This window comes from Eptatretus burgeri, chromosome 7 (assembly GCF_056783735.1).
Source record: "Eptatretus burgeri isolate ZD-2024b chromosome 7, Ebu_testis_v1, whole genome shotgun sequence".
Classification (NCBI taxonomy): Eukaryota; Metazoa; Chordata; class Myxini; order Myxiniformes; family Myxinidae; genus Eptatretus; species Eptatretus burgeri.
Genome location: NC_140967.1, coordinates 103,067,070 through 103,079,890, shown reverse-complemented (window position 1 = coordinate 103,079,890; position 12,821 = coordinate 103,067,070). Strand labels below are relative to the sequence as shown.

General features: G+C 43.7%; 1 protein-coding gene and 1 long non-coding RNA gene across 6 annotated transcripts in view; one reads left to right on the top strand and one right to left on the bottom strand.

Annotated features, from left to right (window-relative positions):
- Positions 1-12,821, bottom strand: part of SCGN (secretagogin, EF-hand calcium binding protein) — a 110,063-nt gene that overhangs the window by 20,959 nt on the left and 76,283 nt on the right. For all 5 annotated transcript variants that reach the window (XM_085890044.1, XM_085890043.1, XM_085890042.1 and 2 more), the window contains one exon: positions 5,014-5,070. In XM_085890044.1, the coding sequence (XP_085746170.1) occupies positions 5,014-5,070 (57 nt within the window). The remainder of the gene's footprint in view (positions 1-5,013; positions 5,071-12,821) is intronic.
- The window catches only part of LOC147023963 (uncharacterized), a 56,606-nt gene continuing 55,094 nt past the window's right edge, over positions 11,310-12,821 (top strand). Inside the window, exon 1 of the long non-coding RNA XR_015060492.1 lies at positions 11,310-11,863. This is a non-coding gene — a long non-coding RNA (uncharacterized LOC147023963). The remainder of the gene's footprint in view (positions 11,864-12,821) is intronic.

The following is a 12,821-nucleotide window of genomic DNA, read 5'->3' as shown; positions in this document are numbered from 1 at the left end:
CCGACCATAGAACCCCCTTTCGATGAGTTGGCGACGGATGGTGCGAGTTGAAACTCTCGTACCCTGTGTCTGAAGGTGAGCTTGAATCTGTTTGGCAGTTGATTGAGGTGCTTTCTCCACCATTCGAACAATCCTTCGCTGCAATCTTCGATCAGGTTTTCTCTTGTGGCTACGTCCAGGGAGGTTGGCTACAGAACCATGGGCCTTAAATTTCCTGATAACATTACGTACGTTGGACACAGGAACATCAAGGTCTCTGGAGATGGACTTGCAGCCTTGAGATTGTCCGTGCTTGGCTACAATCTTGTGTCTGACCTCATCAGACAATTCTCTGGTTTCTTTCTTTTCTCCGTGCTCATTGCGGTACACACAGTGACACAAAACAGCAGAACGTCTCCTTTTCTCTACTCAAACTTGTTGAATGAGTGATTTTTATATTGAAGGCACCTGCAACTCACCACAGGTGAGTTCAATTCCAAAGTAAAGGAGAATCACCTGCTTAAAATCTAATTATTTGTAGCAACTTCTACAAGGTGCCAATAATATTGTCCGGGACATTTTAGGATGTCTGTGTGTGGAATAAGCTAAGACTTAGTAATTTTTTCAGATTTTTATCTTGCCAAAACGAAGTTTTTGCAAGATATGTTAGTCAGCTTGTATGTTTTTTTTTTTTTTTTGTCTGTAATCACGTATAAAATATTCTGCAGAGCACAGTTATCATCGGAAATTTTTGTAACTTCGCATATCAGAGGCCTACAGAGGTCCCTTTCAGCGCATAAAATTTTGAAGGTCAAGGTCAAAGGTCAAGGTCACTTTGTAGCAAATCAGGGGAGTCGACGAAACCCTTATTTTTTGAGTAATTTTGATCGGATCGTCTTCAAACTTCATGGGAATATAGTTCAGGGTCCGGCGCTCAGCTGATTAATTTTTGGTGGTGATTGGTCTTGACCTTCATGGTTAGCGCCTGAGGTCAAACATATTTGATTTTTTTTTTTATCTTGCCAAAACGAAGTTTTTGCAAGATATGTGAGTCAGCTTGTATGTTTCTTTTTTTTTTGTCTGTAATCACCTATGAAATATTCTGCAGAGCACAGTTATCATCGGAAATTTTTGTAACTTCACATATCAGAGGCCTATAGAGTTCCCTTTCAGCGCATAAAATTTTGAAGGTCAAGGTCAAAGGTCAAGGTCACTTTGTTGCAAATCAGGGGAGTCGACGAAACCCTTATTTTTTGAGTAATTTTGATCGGATCGTCTTCAAACTTCATGGGAATATAGTTCATGGTCTGGCGCTCAGCTGATTAATTTTTGGTGGTGATTGGTCTTGACCTTCATGGTTAGCGCCTGAGGTCAAACATATTTGATTTTTTTTTTATCTTGCCAAAACGAAGTTTTTGCAAGATATGTGAGTCAGCTTGTATGTTTCTTTTTTTTTTGTCTGTAATCACGTATGAAATATTCTGCAGAGCACAGTTATCATCGGAAATTTTTGTAACTTCACATATCAGAGGCCTATAGAGTTCCCTTTCAGCGCATAAAATTTTGAAGGTCAAGGTCAAAGGTCAAGGTCACTGTCGCAAATCAGGGGAGTCGACGAAACCCTTATTTTTTGAGTAATTTTGATCGGATCGTCTTCAAACTTCATGGGAATATAGTTCATGGTCTGGCGCTCAGCTGATTAATTTTTGGTGGGGATTGGCCTTGACCTTCATGGTTAGCACCTCAGGTCAAACATATTTTACCCCAAGGTCAAATTTTCAAGTTTTAGCAACCATATCGTGTAGTACCTCAAATTGAACACCTCGATGAGTGCTTTCTAGATATGTCAAGCTTGAGACATTATGACGTCATTTGGTGACGTTATGAGGCAAACATATTTTTCATGATGACTCTGTAGAACGATTCTCATTGGAATCTCTCGTAGGCAGATATTCCTCAAGGAGTCGCTCCTGGTGAATAGCAGCTCTGTTCACCTCAGTGTGACCTTAAAGAAGTCACACGTGGTCACCTTTTGGCAAGATACGGGTCACCCTGCGGGTGACATTCGTTTTTTTTTTTTGTTTGTTTTGTTCCGCTGCAAACCAAAGAAATACATTTGTGGATACCAAAAGATTTTTTTTATTTCAACAGTTTTATGGAAGAAATGGTACATTATTTGAAAAAAGTGCAAGGGTGCCAATATTTTTGGCACCAATATATCTGGAAGTAGTGAGGATGGGGGAGTATTAAAATTGTGCAGGCTTGATGGCCCTAATTGTCTCCTCTTGTAGTGAACTTCCTTGTATATTGGTACAGGTGACAAAGCCCCGGAGGATGTGGGATTGGAACCAAGGCCCTCTCAGATGCAGGAGCATGGAATGATGGGGTATTCAGATCACTGTGAAAAAGTGATGTGAAATAAATAAGACATGTTTACCAGCAGGCTGCTCCCTTGTGTGCATTCACATCATAATCACACCATTTGAAAGCCCCTGAGCAGGGGTCAGCTTTTTGCGGGCTCCAATCATGGTACCCTTTCTTGTGGCAATGTTTTTTACGGCCGGATGCCCTTCCTGACGCCAACCCTTTAGTCGCCTTCGACTCTGCAGTAATAATTACCAGTATACTGGTGCTCATTTCGCCGACCTTTGGAAGGATGACAGGCTGAGTTAACCCGATGCTAACTCAGCGGCCAGCGGGGCTCGAACTCAGGACCCCAAGCCACCGTCTTAACCACTGGGCCACACCAGGCTCATGTGTGTATCTACATCGAATCACTTAAAAAAAAATTAATTCCAGTATTCGGATCCAGATCTTCACCCAAATCGAATCAATTCATCCCTGTCACACACCCAATTTATTCTCCAAGTTTCGTCTGAATAAATATTTGAGATATCCTGCTCACAAACAGACACACAGACAGACAAACAGGGGTGAAGACATAACCTCTGTCCACCTTCGGTGGTAGAGGTCATAAGACTCTATTCGCACCACCTGAAACTGTTGCATCCGGATCAACTTCAAGTGGTCGATAATATTTAACCCACGTGACGTCTAAACCCGAACAAACCAGCAAACTTGTTTCACTTGAACATCAACTTGGTATTCCAAGGATGTGTACCCTCAAATACGCTCCACTTATCTTCCTTGAGGGGGAAAAAAAGACCTCCAAAACCTCCTCTCAGTGTCTGCCTGAGATGATGTCATCCCGGTAACAGTGACAGTTCGTTTTCAGATGCATCAAATCGAGTTGACGTGGCATGACCTGCGGAACCAGGTCGCCAATGTCAGTGAGACTATGTCATTCCAAAGGTAAGTCCATAAGAACAAGACCCACATCGAATGCTGAAAACAATTCATACAAGGTTCTGAAGACCAGCACCATTCCAGATGAAGAACCATAATAATGTTTCCTTACAAGGAACTTTAACGCAGGAGGCCGCCGTTAGGCCCATCAAGCCTGTGCATGTTGGTTTGAAAGCATGCTGTCCATTTTAAATGCTGAGCGTCAATGGAGGGAGCAGCATGTACCAAGAAAAAAAAGGGTTTTGGTATGACTCAGTAGCGGTCGAACTGCCAACCTTCCCGACTCACAGCGGACGCACGAATCATTACAGCACCCAGTCTGGTAAAGACATCTCAGCTTAGCACATTAATCCGTGTCATCACAAGGATTGCGGAACAACTGCAGCTTCAACAGAAGAATTTCACACTCGTTCGGAATACTTCGATGCAAACCCAATGCGGTCCAGCACAGGTGAAAATGCAGCTCCACGGGAAAGGAAAGGTGAGTACCTTTCAAGCACCGTCACCGCCAAACACGAATCCAAAAGCAGCTTCTTTAGCCCTACGTTCATCGGGAACCCTGACTTTTGTAAGCGTCTCGTTGGGAGAACTTTCTGAACCTGTTGTACGTGCATCCAGGAGTGTTCGCTATGAATGAGCTCCTTGCGTGAACGTGAACACCTGATTGTGGAAAGCAGGTGCAGCTATTTTCAGTGCAGCACTACAGAAAAAAACAGAAGATAATGTCACACCGAGATTTTCAATATTATGTTGCGAGGTTTCAGTGCCTGAACACCGTGGAAAAGAAGAAAAGGTCTCGCCCTATTTATCCACGATATATATTGTGTGGATCATGTGCAGAGATATCATATATTGCGCCTTGAATTGTTACACGTGCTTTTCTCATTTATTTTACATCGCAGGAAAAGTTTGTTTCCTTCTCAGGGGTTGTGGCCAGGGAGGTCGGAGTGATGATGGAGTGTTAATGGAAATGAGGCTGGAAGTTGGACCAATCTGTGAATATCCTGGTGGTTATTCCATGGAGCACTCGATCAGAAGCATGGAGAAACCATCGATGGTCAAAGGGAAGTTTTTATGACCTCCGACACCGAATTAGGTGTCTGTCTGTCTATGAGCGGGATATCTCAACAGGTAATGGACGGATTCGGTCGAAACTTGGTGAACAGGTTAGATGTGTGACAAGGACAAATCGATTCGATTTTGGTTGAGGTCCGGATTCAGATCCGGTCTATCGGTGGGATACAAAACGTAACCTGTTCAGCCTGGCGGAGGGATGCGCTCTACGGGTTGCCGTTCTACTTTTCAGTCATGCTGTTGGTGTGAATGCAATTGTAACCCACGGCAGGTGTTGAGCAAGCACTTGGGAACAAAAATATTGCTTTCTTTGCACAGATTGTCTTCTGGCTTCGATGACTATTTGTTAGTGCATTAAACTCGGACATGTAGTTCTGTAACGGACGACGTAGCAACAGTGACGTCATTCTGTACAATAATCTATAGGTCAGGTTGGCTTCACCGACTCACACGAACAACACGCACACAAAAGTTATCTTGTAAGTTGTGTGCATATATTTGCCTCGTTTATGAATGTATGATTGTGTAATATATTACATCAATATGGCATCAAAGCTTTTGTCAAACAAACTGAGCTGGTATTTGAATTTTTTTTATATCAGATTCATTTGTAAAGTATTTATACTTTAAGTAAATCACACACAATGGACTCACCCGCAGTTCCTCTGCCGATATGTACCCGCTGTGGTCAACGTCGTACTTTCGCCAAATCTGCAATCACACACCAAAAAGAGCGTCCGAGTTCAGGGATCGTGGAATGGGAGATGAATATATTGGACTATAATGAGTTCCGTTGGACCATAATCGTCATAATGACCAAGTACATTGGGGGTAGGTTGGAGGTACACTGCAGCTACAGATAGACCGTTAGTCGAAAAGGGGTTGTCTCGAACTATCAAGTAATAGTCCTTGTCAGTTGTTACTACCTTATCAGATTTCATGCTCTCTCTCTCTCTCTCTCTCTCTCTTCTTTCCAATCTGCACTTCATTCAAAGCAGAATCCTATTCTGCAAACCAAGATGATCAAATAAAGCATCTGATGCTCTCGAGAGAATGAGAGCCGAGGCTTGAAGGTGTATTAAAGCTTCACACAATTTATCTTGGCATGAACCCCATTACTGCCTCATTCAATATTCTTCTGCAGCAAGCAAGCTGTAAGATCCTTCATGGTCTGCTGGACTATAGCTGGTCAATGAGGATCCTCAACGGTCTGCTGAACCATAGCCAGTCAACACAGAGGGTCCCGAAGAGTCCAATGGACCACAGCTTATCAATATGAAGTATCGCTAATGGTCTATTGGACCAGAGCTGATGAAAATGAAAGACCCCTAATGGTCTGTTGGACCAGATAACAACTCTCACTGGAACTGGGCATTAAATGCCCATGCCCAAAGCTAATCTCCCTCGCCAAATGAAACCAACTCCGACACCAGGCCCTAGGGGTCAGAATCCTCCTTCTGAATGTTTGGCTCGTTTATATTCCCTTCACATGGAATTAATTTGGGCACTATGTTGGATATTGTACCATTGTGATGCCAATTTTATACTTTTGCTTGGATGCATCTATGAATGATTCAATAGAATAAGGGATACATTATTTGAAGTTTTCTGAAATATAGTTACAAATGGTTTTCGTCAAAAGTTTCTTGGCACAGGTTGTGCTGGGTGGTTTGCAATTGCCTTCCCAGCTGTAGTCGGAGCAGGAATTTGGAATTTATTCAGGGTGCCGGTGATAGCTCGGCGACTCTTCATGAAGGACACTGTGGGATCTGTAACTTGCACAAACTAATGCTGGCAGAATGGACACCCAGCTTAATGCCCATCCAATGGACGTTACACACAGCAGTGATCCCTTGCCCTGCCTGCAAAACAGCAGCATGGCAGTTTATAGTTGGGTCGGGATTCAAACTCGGAGGAGAGTGTGCGCACCTCCAGGCCATCCTGCCTGCCATTCGAAGAAACCTAGTTTTCTCCAAATCACTCAAATGTCTTGATAATCATTCAATTATGTCTCAGATGTGGATCATGTATAATTCAGAGTAACACTAGTGATGAAAAATTCCAAAATAATTGTAAATAATGGATCACTTTCTGGCCCACACATGTTCTGTTGACAAGTTCGCTGTGTCAGTGTAGCACGTCTCGCGTACTGCTTGTCCGAGTAAAGCACCAATGGGAATGCGTGATACGATCACTTTAAAAAATGGTCTCTTCCCCTCTGTCGCACGCACGCACGCACGCACACCTCATCCATTTATAGTTAATAACTTGAATAATTCTTGTCCGATTTTCATGATGTTGGATTTCATGGAGACTTTAGATGGGAACACATTTTCTTAATTTATACTCTATTCCTAAATGGTGAAGGTCAAGGTAATATGGTCGTCTGAAAAAAAAATGTGGTCATCATTGGATCGAAGGCGCTGGGGGAGGCTTAAAGCCCTTGGCGGTCGATTTGTGATTACAGATATATGGTTATTCTATTAATCCCAACGTTTTAAAAAAAACAAAACGGGGGGGAGGGGGTTATTGTAATCTCTACTCCACTTGTCTATCACGCTATCTCCTCCCAAACGTTTCTGCAAACATTCACCAAACTTTGTGTTTATGATCATCACATGGCACGAAGGTGTGAGAGCAGTATCATTTTTGGAGCGGAACCAAAATATGCCATCTCCAAAATAATGCAATTTAATTAGGGCACATTTAAAACATTTTTTTTTAAACGAACCTTTGTATATGCAATCAACATTGGGAGACGCATGAAATCTGTACCGATGTTTTTGATTTCACCCTGGTTCACGCACCAGGAGGCGCGTGAACCGTGGTGTCTGTGACTTCGGGTCACAGGGGTTAAAACAAGATATTTTTTTAACTCGAAATTTGATCATTCTTGGTGGAACTTTTTGTTCTCTTTAAACTTTGCTTTTGGTGGTAAGAGTGGGGATTTGCGCCGGTGACTTCGTGTTTGTCATCGTCATTGTTCATATTTCTGGATGGGCAAGCAGGATAGACAAGAGGTACGCACACTCGCCTCTCAGCTGTTTAGCCTGCGTTTGAATCCCGACCCAGTTAAAAGTTGTCATCCCGATGTTTCGCAAGCAGGGTCATTCATCAATGTGTGTGCCATCCCTCGGATGGATGTTAAACTGGGCGTCCCATCTGCCGGCGTTAGCTGGTGAACGTTAAACATCCCACGGTGTCCTTCATGAAGAATAGGCAAGCCATCGCCGGCACCCTGAACAAATTACAAATTCCTGACCCATAAACTACTTCGTTGAGCATCAGGCCTGGCCAGCCAGTTCAGGAAAGACTTGGACCAAAAACTTCCTCCAGCCATCCTCACAAGAATGTGGGAATAATTGTAGCCATTAAAGAAGAAGACAAATAATTCTTGGGGAATAATAACTAGAATGGCACTCGGTTGAGGACATACCTCTGCCAGACTGATTAGTTTACATTTTGTATCCCACTGATAGGCTGGATCTGGATTCAGACCTGAACTAACCGGTTCTCGTCACCTAACCGACTCACCAACCAAGTTTCGTCCGACTCCATCGAGAACTTTTTCAGCGATCACACTATATATCATTTTAGCTTCATCACTCAAGTGGTGACGAATCACTAAAAAAACTATTCGATCCAGATCTTCACCAAAATCGAATCAATTCTTCCTTGTTACATACCCAAGCTCTCCACCAAGTTACGTCTGAATCCGTCCACAAACAAACAGCCAGACAGACAGGGGTGAAAACATAACCTCCATTCACTTTTCGTGGCAGAGGTCATTATAATAATATCGATAATAATAAATGTCAAGGTACATCAATCAGTGTGTGTGTGTGTGTCAGTGTGTCTCCTCCATAACTCCAAAACCATGAAACCTATCAGCCTGAAACTTTGTATGCATACCAAGGGAACGCCAAGGAAGTGCATGAGTGAAAATTGGGTGTTTGGGTTCATTAAAACACCCCTTTTGAACATAATTAACGACCTTATATAATTATATCCTTCATCACACCACCTTCTTCCTTTATTACCCCTCCTCAAGCACCGCCTTCCCTTCCCCTCACACTGCCTTCTCTTCCCTTCCCCTCACACTGCATTATCTTCCCTTGCCTTCATGCTTGCCCCCTCTCCTCTCCACCCCAATGAACATTTCCCAGCAGTCTCCACGTGCTGTATTAACGTCTTGTTATAACGTACCCCATTTCATTCAATCCTGTACGACCCCCACCCCCCCCTCTTTCTCCATAAGTCCTACTACCAAACGCAAATTGGGAACCCCTTCCCTCACACTTATCTCCTCCCAAGCTCCCTCTCCCGAACCACTCCCCATCCTCATTGCTCCCACCTCGATCCTCCCGGAGTGTATAGCGACGTTTGGTGAGGTGTCACTCTCCCACCCTTCCTTATTCTTCCCCCCTTCCTAGCTCCCCCATCCCTCACCTCTCCTTGCTCCCCTCACTTCTCTCCCTCCTCTCCTCCATCCTCTCTCCTTCCCCCTCTCTCTCCCCCCCCTTAATACCCCTATCAGTGAAGCGATGGGTTGTATTTGCTCGTCAACAATAAGTGATCGAGCAGGATTTATCCCAATTTCAGAAGAAGATTAACCGGTAGAATTACCCATTTTCCTTCTTGACACTACAAGCAGCTTTGTGGTTGCACAGGTAAAGCCTCGTTGCATTGCCCTCACTTTTGTGTGATGAATTTCCTTGACTGTTCAACAGAAATATCCTCATCCTGCCATGGAGGACCTGCCCAGGTAGTTCTTAGGCATGGGCACATTCACAACTTATGAGACCCTTGAAACTCTGTCAAGTGTTTTGATCTCCACCACCATCTCCACCTTCTTGACACTGCTTAGCCTTGCAGAGCTTTGGAAAACCCAATGAGAGAAGTGGAGATGGACCTGAAATCGATGTCCTACTCACTTTTTGTATTCAGATTTCACATGATTCCACCATGCCCAATAGGGTATCCTGTGGTGGTCTATTATACAGATGAGGAGTGTGTGTAATTAAGGCTCCTGCAGTTCACTATGAGAATCGGATGGAAATGAGCACCTCCTGGATTGGATTATAACAATCAACTCACCATTTATCCACATTGGTCAGTGTACGTGCCACAGCTGGTCTATAATGACAGTGTGCCCACCTTGGACATCAGATCACGCATTCCCATTGAGAGAGAGAGAGAGAAAGAGGTCTCTTATTCTGGGAGAATGGGAATGTGTGCTTCCTTATCTGATGCTCAGCATTTAAAAGGGGTGAATACAAACAACCATAGGTTGGTAATGATAGCACAGGCTTTGGCGGGCCGAATGGCCTCCTCCTGTGTCGCAGTTCCTTGTAATTGTAAGGGAACTCACACCATAAACATCCAGTTCCATAGTACATGTACAGTACTTGTTCAAAATATGCCATTTTATAGCATCTTGATTAATCAAATTTGCTGCTCGCACTCTCAGCATCGGGGAATATCGAGATTCAGGCAAAACTGCGGCTCGGAGGAAAACATAGATGTGTTGGGAAACGCAAAGCAAGAGTTGAAAAAAAACCCTTGCCAGTCATTTTTGTCAAGACCGCGTGGGTCAAGGTGTTCCATGAACCCTCCAGTTATGGGATGAATAATTAATTATGGACAGGTTAATTTCCCTGGAATTAGTGTATTTCGTTTGACTTGTAATCATCCCCCATTGGGAGTTGCACTATGGGGTGCTCCCCCTACTCGGAATGCCTGAGACAATCATTTCATTAAAAACCTGGTGGGAACCCCCCACCCCCATCCTTACTCATACAACCAGCAGTTTTCATCTCATTCCGTCCAGCAGTGGAAATAAGTCCAACAAAACAAGCACACAGACACTTCTCGGGTTATAGTAAGATTACTGCAAGGCAATATAAAGTTTCTTTTTGGAATGTATTTCAAGACTTGGGAGATAGAACTTTAAGCAGCAGGTGATTCATTGCAAGGGACTTTATAAGCTGTCCTCCCACGTTTTATCACCTGGCCACCCCACAGAGAGCATTCCACGAGTACAGGTGGCTGAATTCTGAGAAGTTAAAGATTGGCTGTTGCCATGGTTACCAGCAGTCCTTTGTCTCTTTTCTACTTTGCTGCTGTGCTTCACCCTAGGGTGGTGCGATGGGTTGGGGCATGGATGGACACATCAGGAGAAGCAGAGAGCCTGGAGGGAAAGGAATAATGCATGAGTTCTACAGAGGACTGTTTCCTAATTGTTTGTGTCGGAATTTTACAGTCATAGACAAAGCCCGAAGCTAACTGAAATGAGTACGACTCCCGTAAGAACTCCTACGTCTATGATCCCCTCCTCAAGCTTCGGTCCAAGGAATAACATTTACTTTGAGGAACTGTCCCAATGGAATGGCGTCTGGTAGAAAGTTTCACCCACTCCGATCAAACATGACTCATTACACTAATTAACCAATTAGCACTACTTCTTGAAAATCAACTGCACAAAGAAACAATGCGACGACACATCCACATGATCAAAATCAAAACACCTTTCACTGCCCCCATCAGCCCCTCCCTTCCCCCATTCCCACTACAATGTCTACAATGTGAAACTACTTAATTAATACAACTGTACTAATCCAACTACAAGTATATAATTCAATTGAAATAAAATAATGATTTTAAAGATCGTATAGAGGAAATTCTCGAAGTTTAGCACCGTTGATGCAGTCTTGTACACCACCTCGCACAACATGTCCAACACTACAAAACCGTTTTTTGGGAAGTGGCAATAAAATAAAATAAAATTATTACAGAGGTTTACCGCCATTGATGCAGTGGCTCGTACAGCACATTATCGAACTATTACATTAGTTCTCCGTGCCTGTTCTTTGTGTCCTTTATAACGTTCTCTCTGTTTGTGTGTGTGCAGGATATCTCAAAAGGTTGTAGACGGATCAGGATGAAATTTTGTGGACAGGTTGGGTGTGTGACAAGGACAAACTGATTAGATTTTGGTGAAGATCCAGAACTGGATACTAGAATTTTTAAAGTGATTCGTCAACATTGAGAGATAGGGCTACACTGATAATATATAGCACAATTTCTCAAAAGGTTGTGGACGGATTCAGACAAAACTTTGGTGGACCCTCTGGTTGTGTCATAAGGAAGAATTGATTAGATTTTGGTGAAGATATGGCACTAACACCAGACAGGCCAAAGGGGTTCCAAGGGTGAACGACAACACGCAATCCTCGGGCGCAGCGGCCATGTACACCCGGCATTCCCAACATTGACGCACCAACACACCACTCGCACGTCTTCCCTTACATTCCTCCCCTCACTTCCCTGCACTTTGGACCAACACAAACCCGCCTGCTTGTGTGGGGTAAGCGAAAGGCCGCAACCACACCTCACCATTCTTTCTTTCTCTCAATCTTACTCTCTCCTTTCTTGGATGATTGTGTGGCGCACCTGTCTGGCCTAAGACAGTTAAGAGTGTGCAAGGGGATCTTCTATGCTCGGGGTAAGCTTTTTTTGTGTGTTTCTAACGTCTGTATGTGCCTTGTAAATACTTGACTTGTGGAAAGTGCTTCTGAAATATTGTTCTTGTGAATACGTTCTTTGGACATCGTGATTGTAAATATGTGCCTTGCCTTGCTTGGTAAACTGCATTCAAATCTGCCCAGTTGTCCTTTTCCTTCATTGGTCTGACATAGTGTGGCCCCATTAAATAGATGGGATGTTGTACCCGATTGATTCACACGAGTAGCATAGCCAACGTTCAGCCATGGTTCGCTCTGCGGTACATAATAAGTAGACGGGAGGATGTTGAGAGTGAGGTTCCCCAGTTGGGAACACCAAACCACCAGTAAGGTAACGCGAGCTAATTGGGCGCGAGAACCCCGATAGGTTTGGAGGCCCCAACCAGCCTCTGTGGTTGCTAAGCAACCTGTCGGGTCATGGAATTATCTGTGCTCCGTCGGCTTCAGGGTCGGAGGTCGAGCGGCAGGTCTGAGAGACCCCCTCATGCACCACAGCGCACTCACTTCCGAAATTTGCAACAATATATTTAGCTAAAAGCTAGTCACCAATATGAGACACCAATTTCCAAAGACTGTCCAGAAGCTAAGTCTGTAACTCATTTAATTTTTAACTGTTAAAGCTAAAGAAAGGAAATTTAAATGTGATGAGATATTGTGCAAGAATATGAAACCATTCCAAGACAATACACACGGTTTAAACAATAACCAGGTAGTACAGACACTTCTGATCAACTTAAGTGGAAGTAGAAGAATAGACATTATCAAAAAAAAAAACCAACACTAATTTCTGATGTCATCATGTGTGGAAGCGTTCCTCCACAACCACACAACACCGCGGTTTGCAGATGTTGGTGCACATCTGGTCGATTCCCATAATGAGTGAGACTCTGACACGCTAACTAGTTCCACGATGCTGGTGTTGCTGGTGGGCTAACTTCA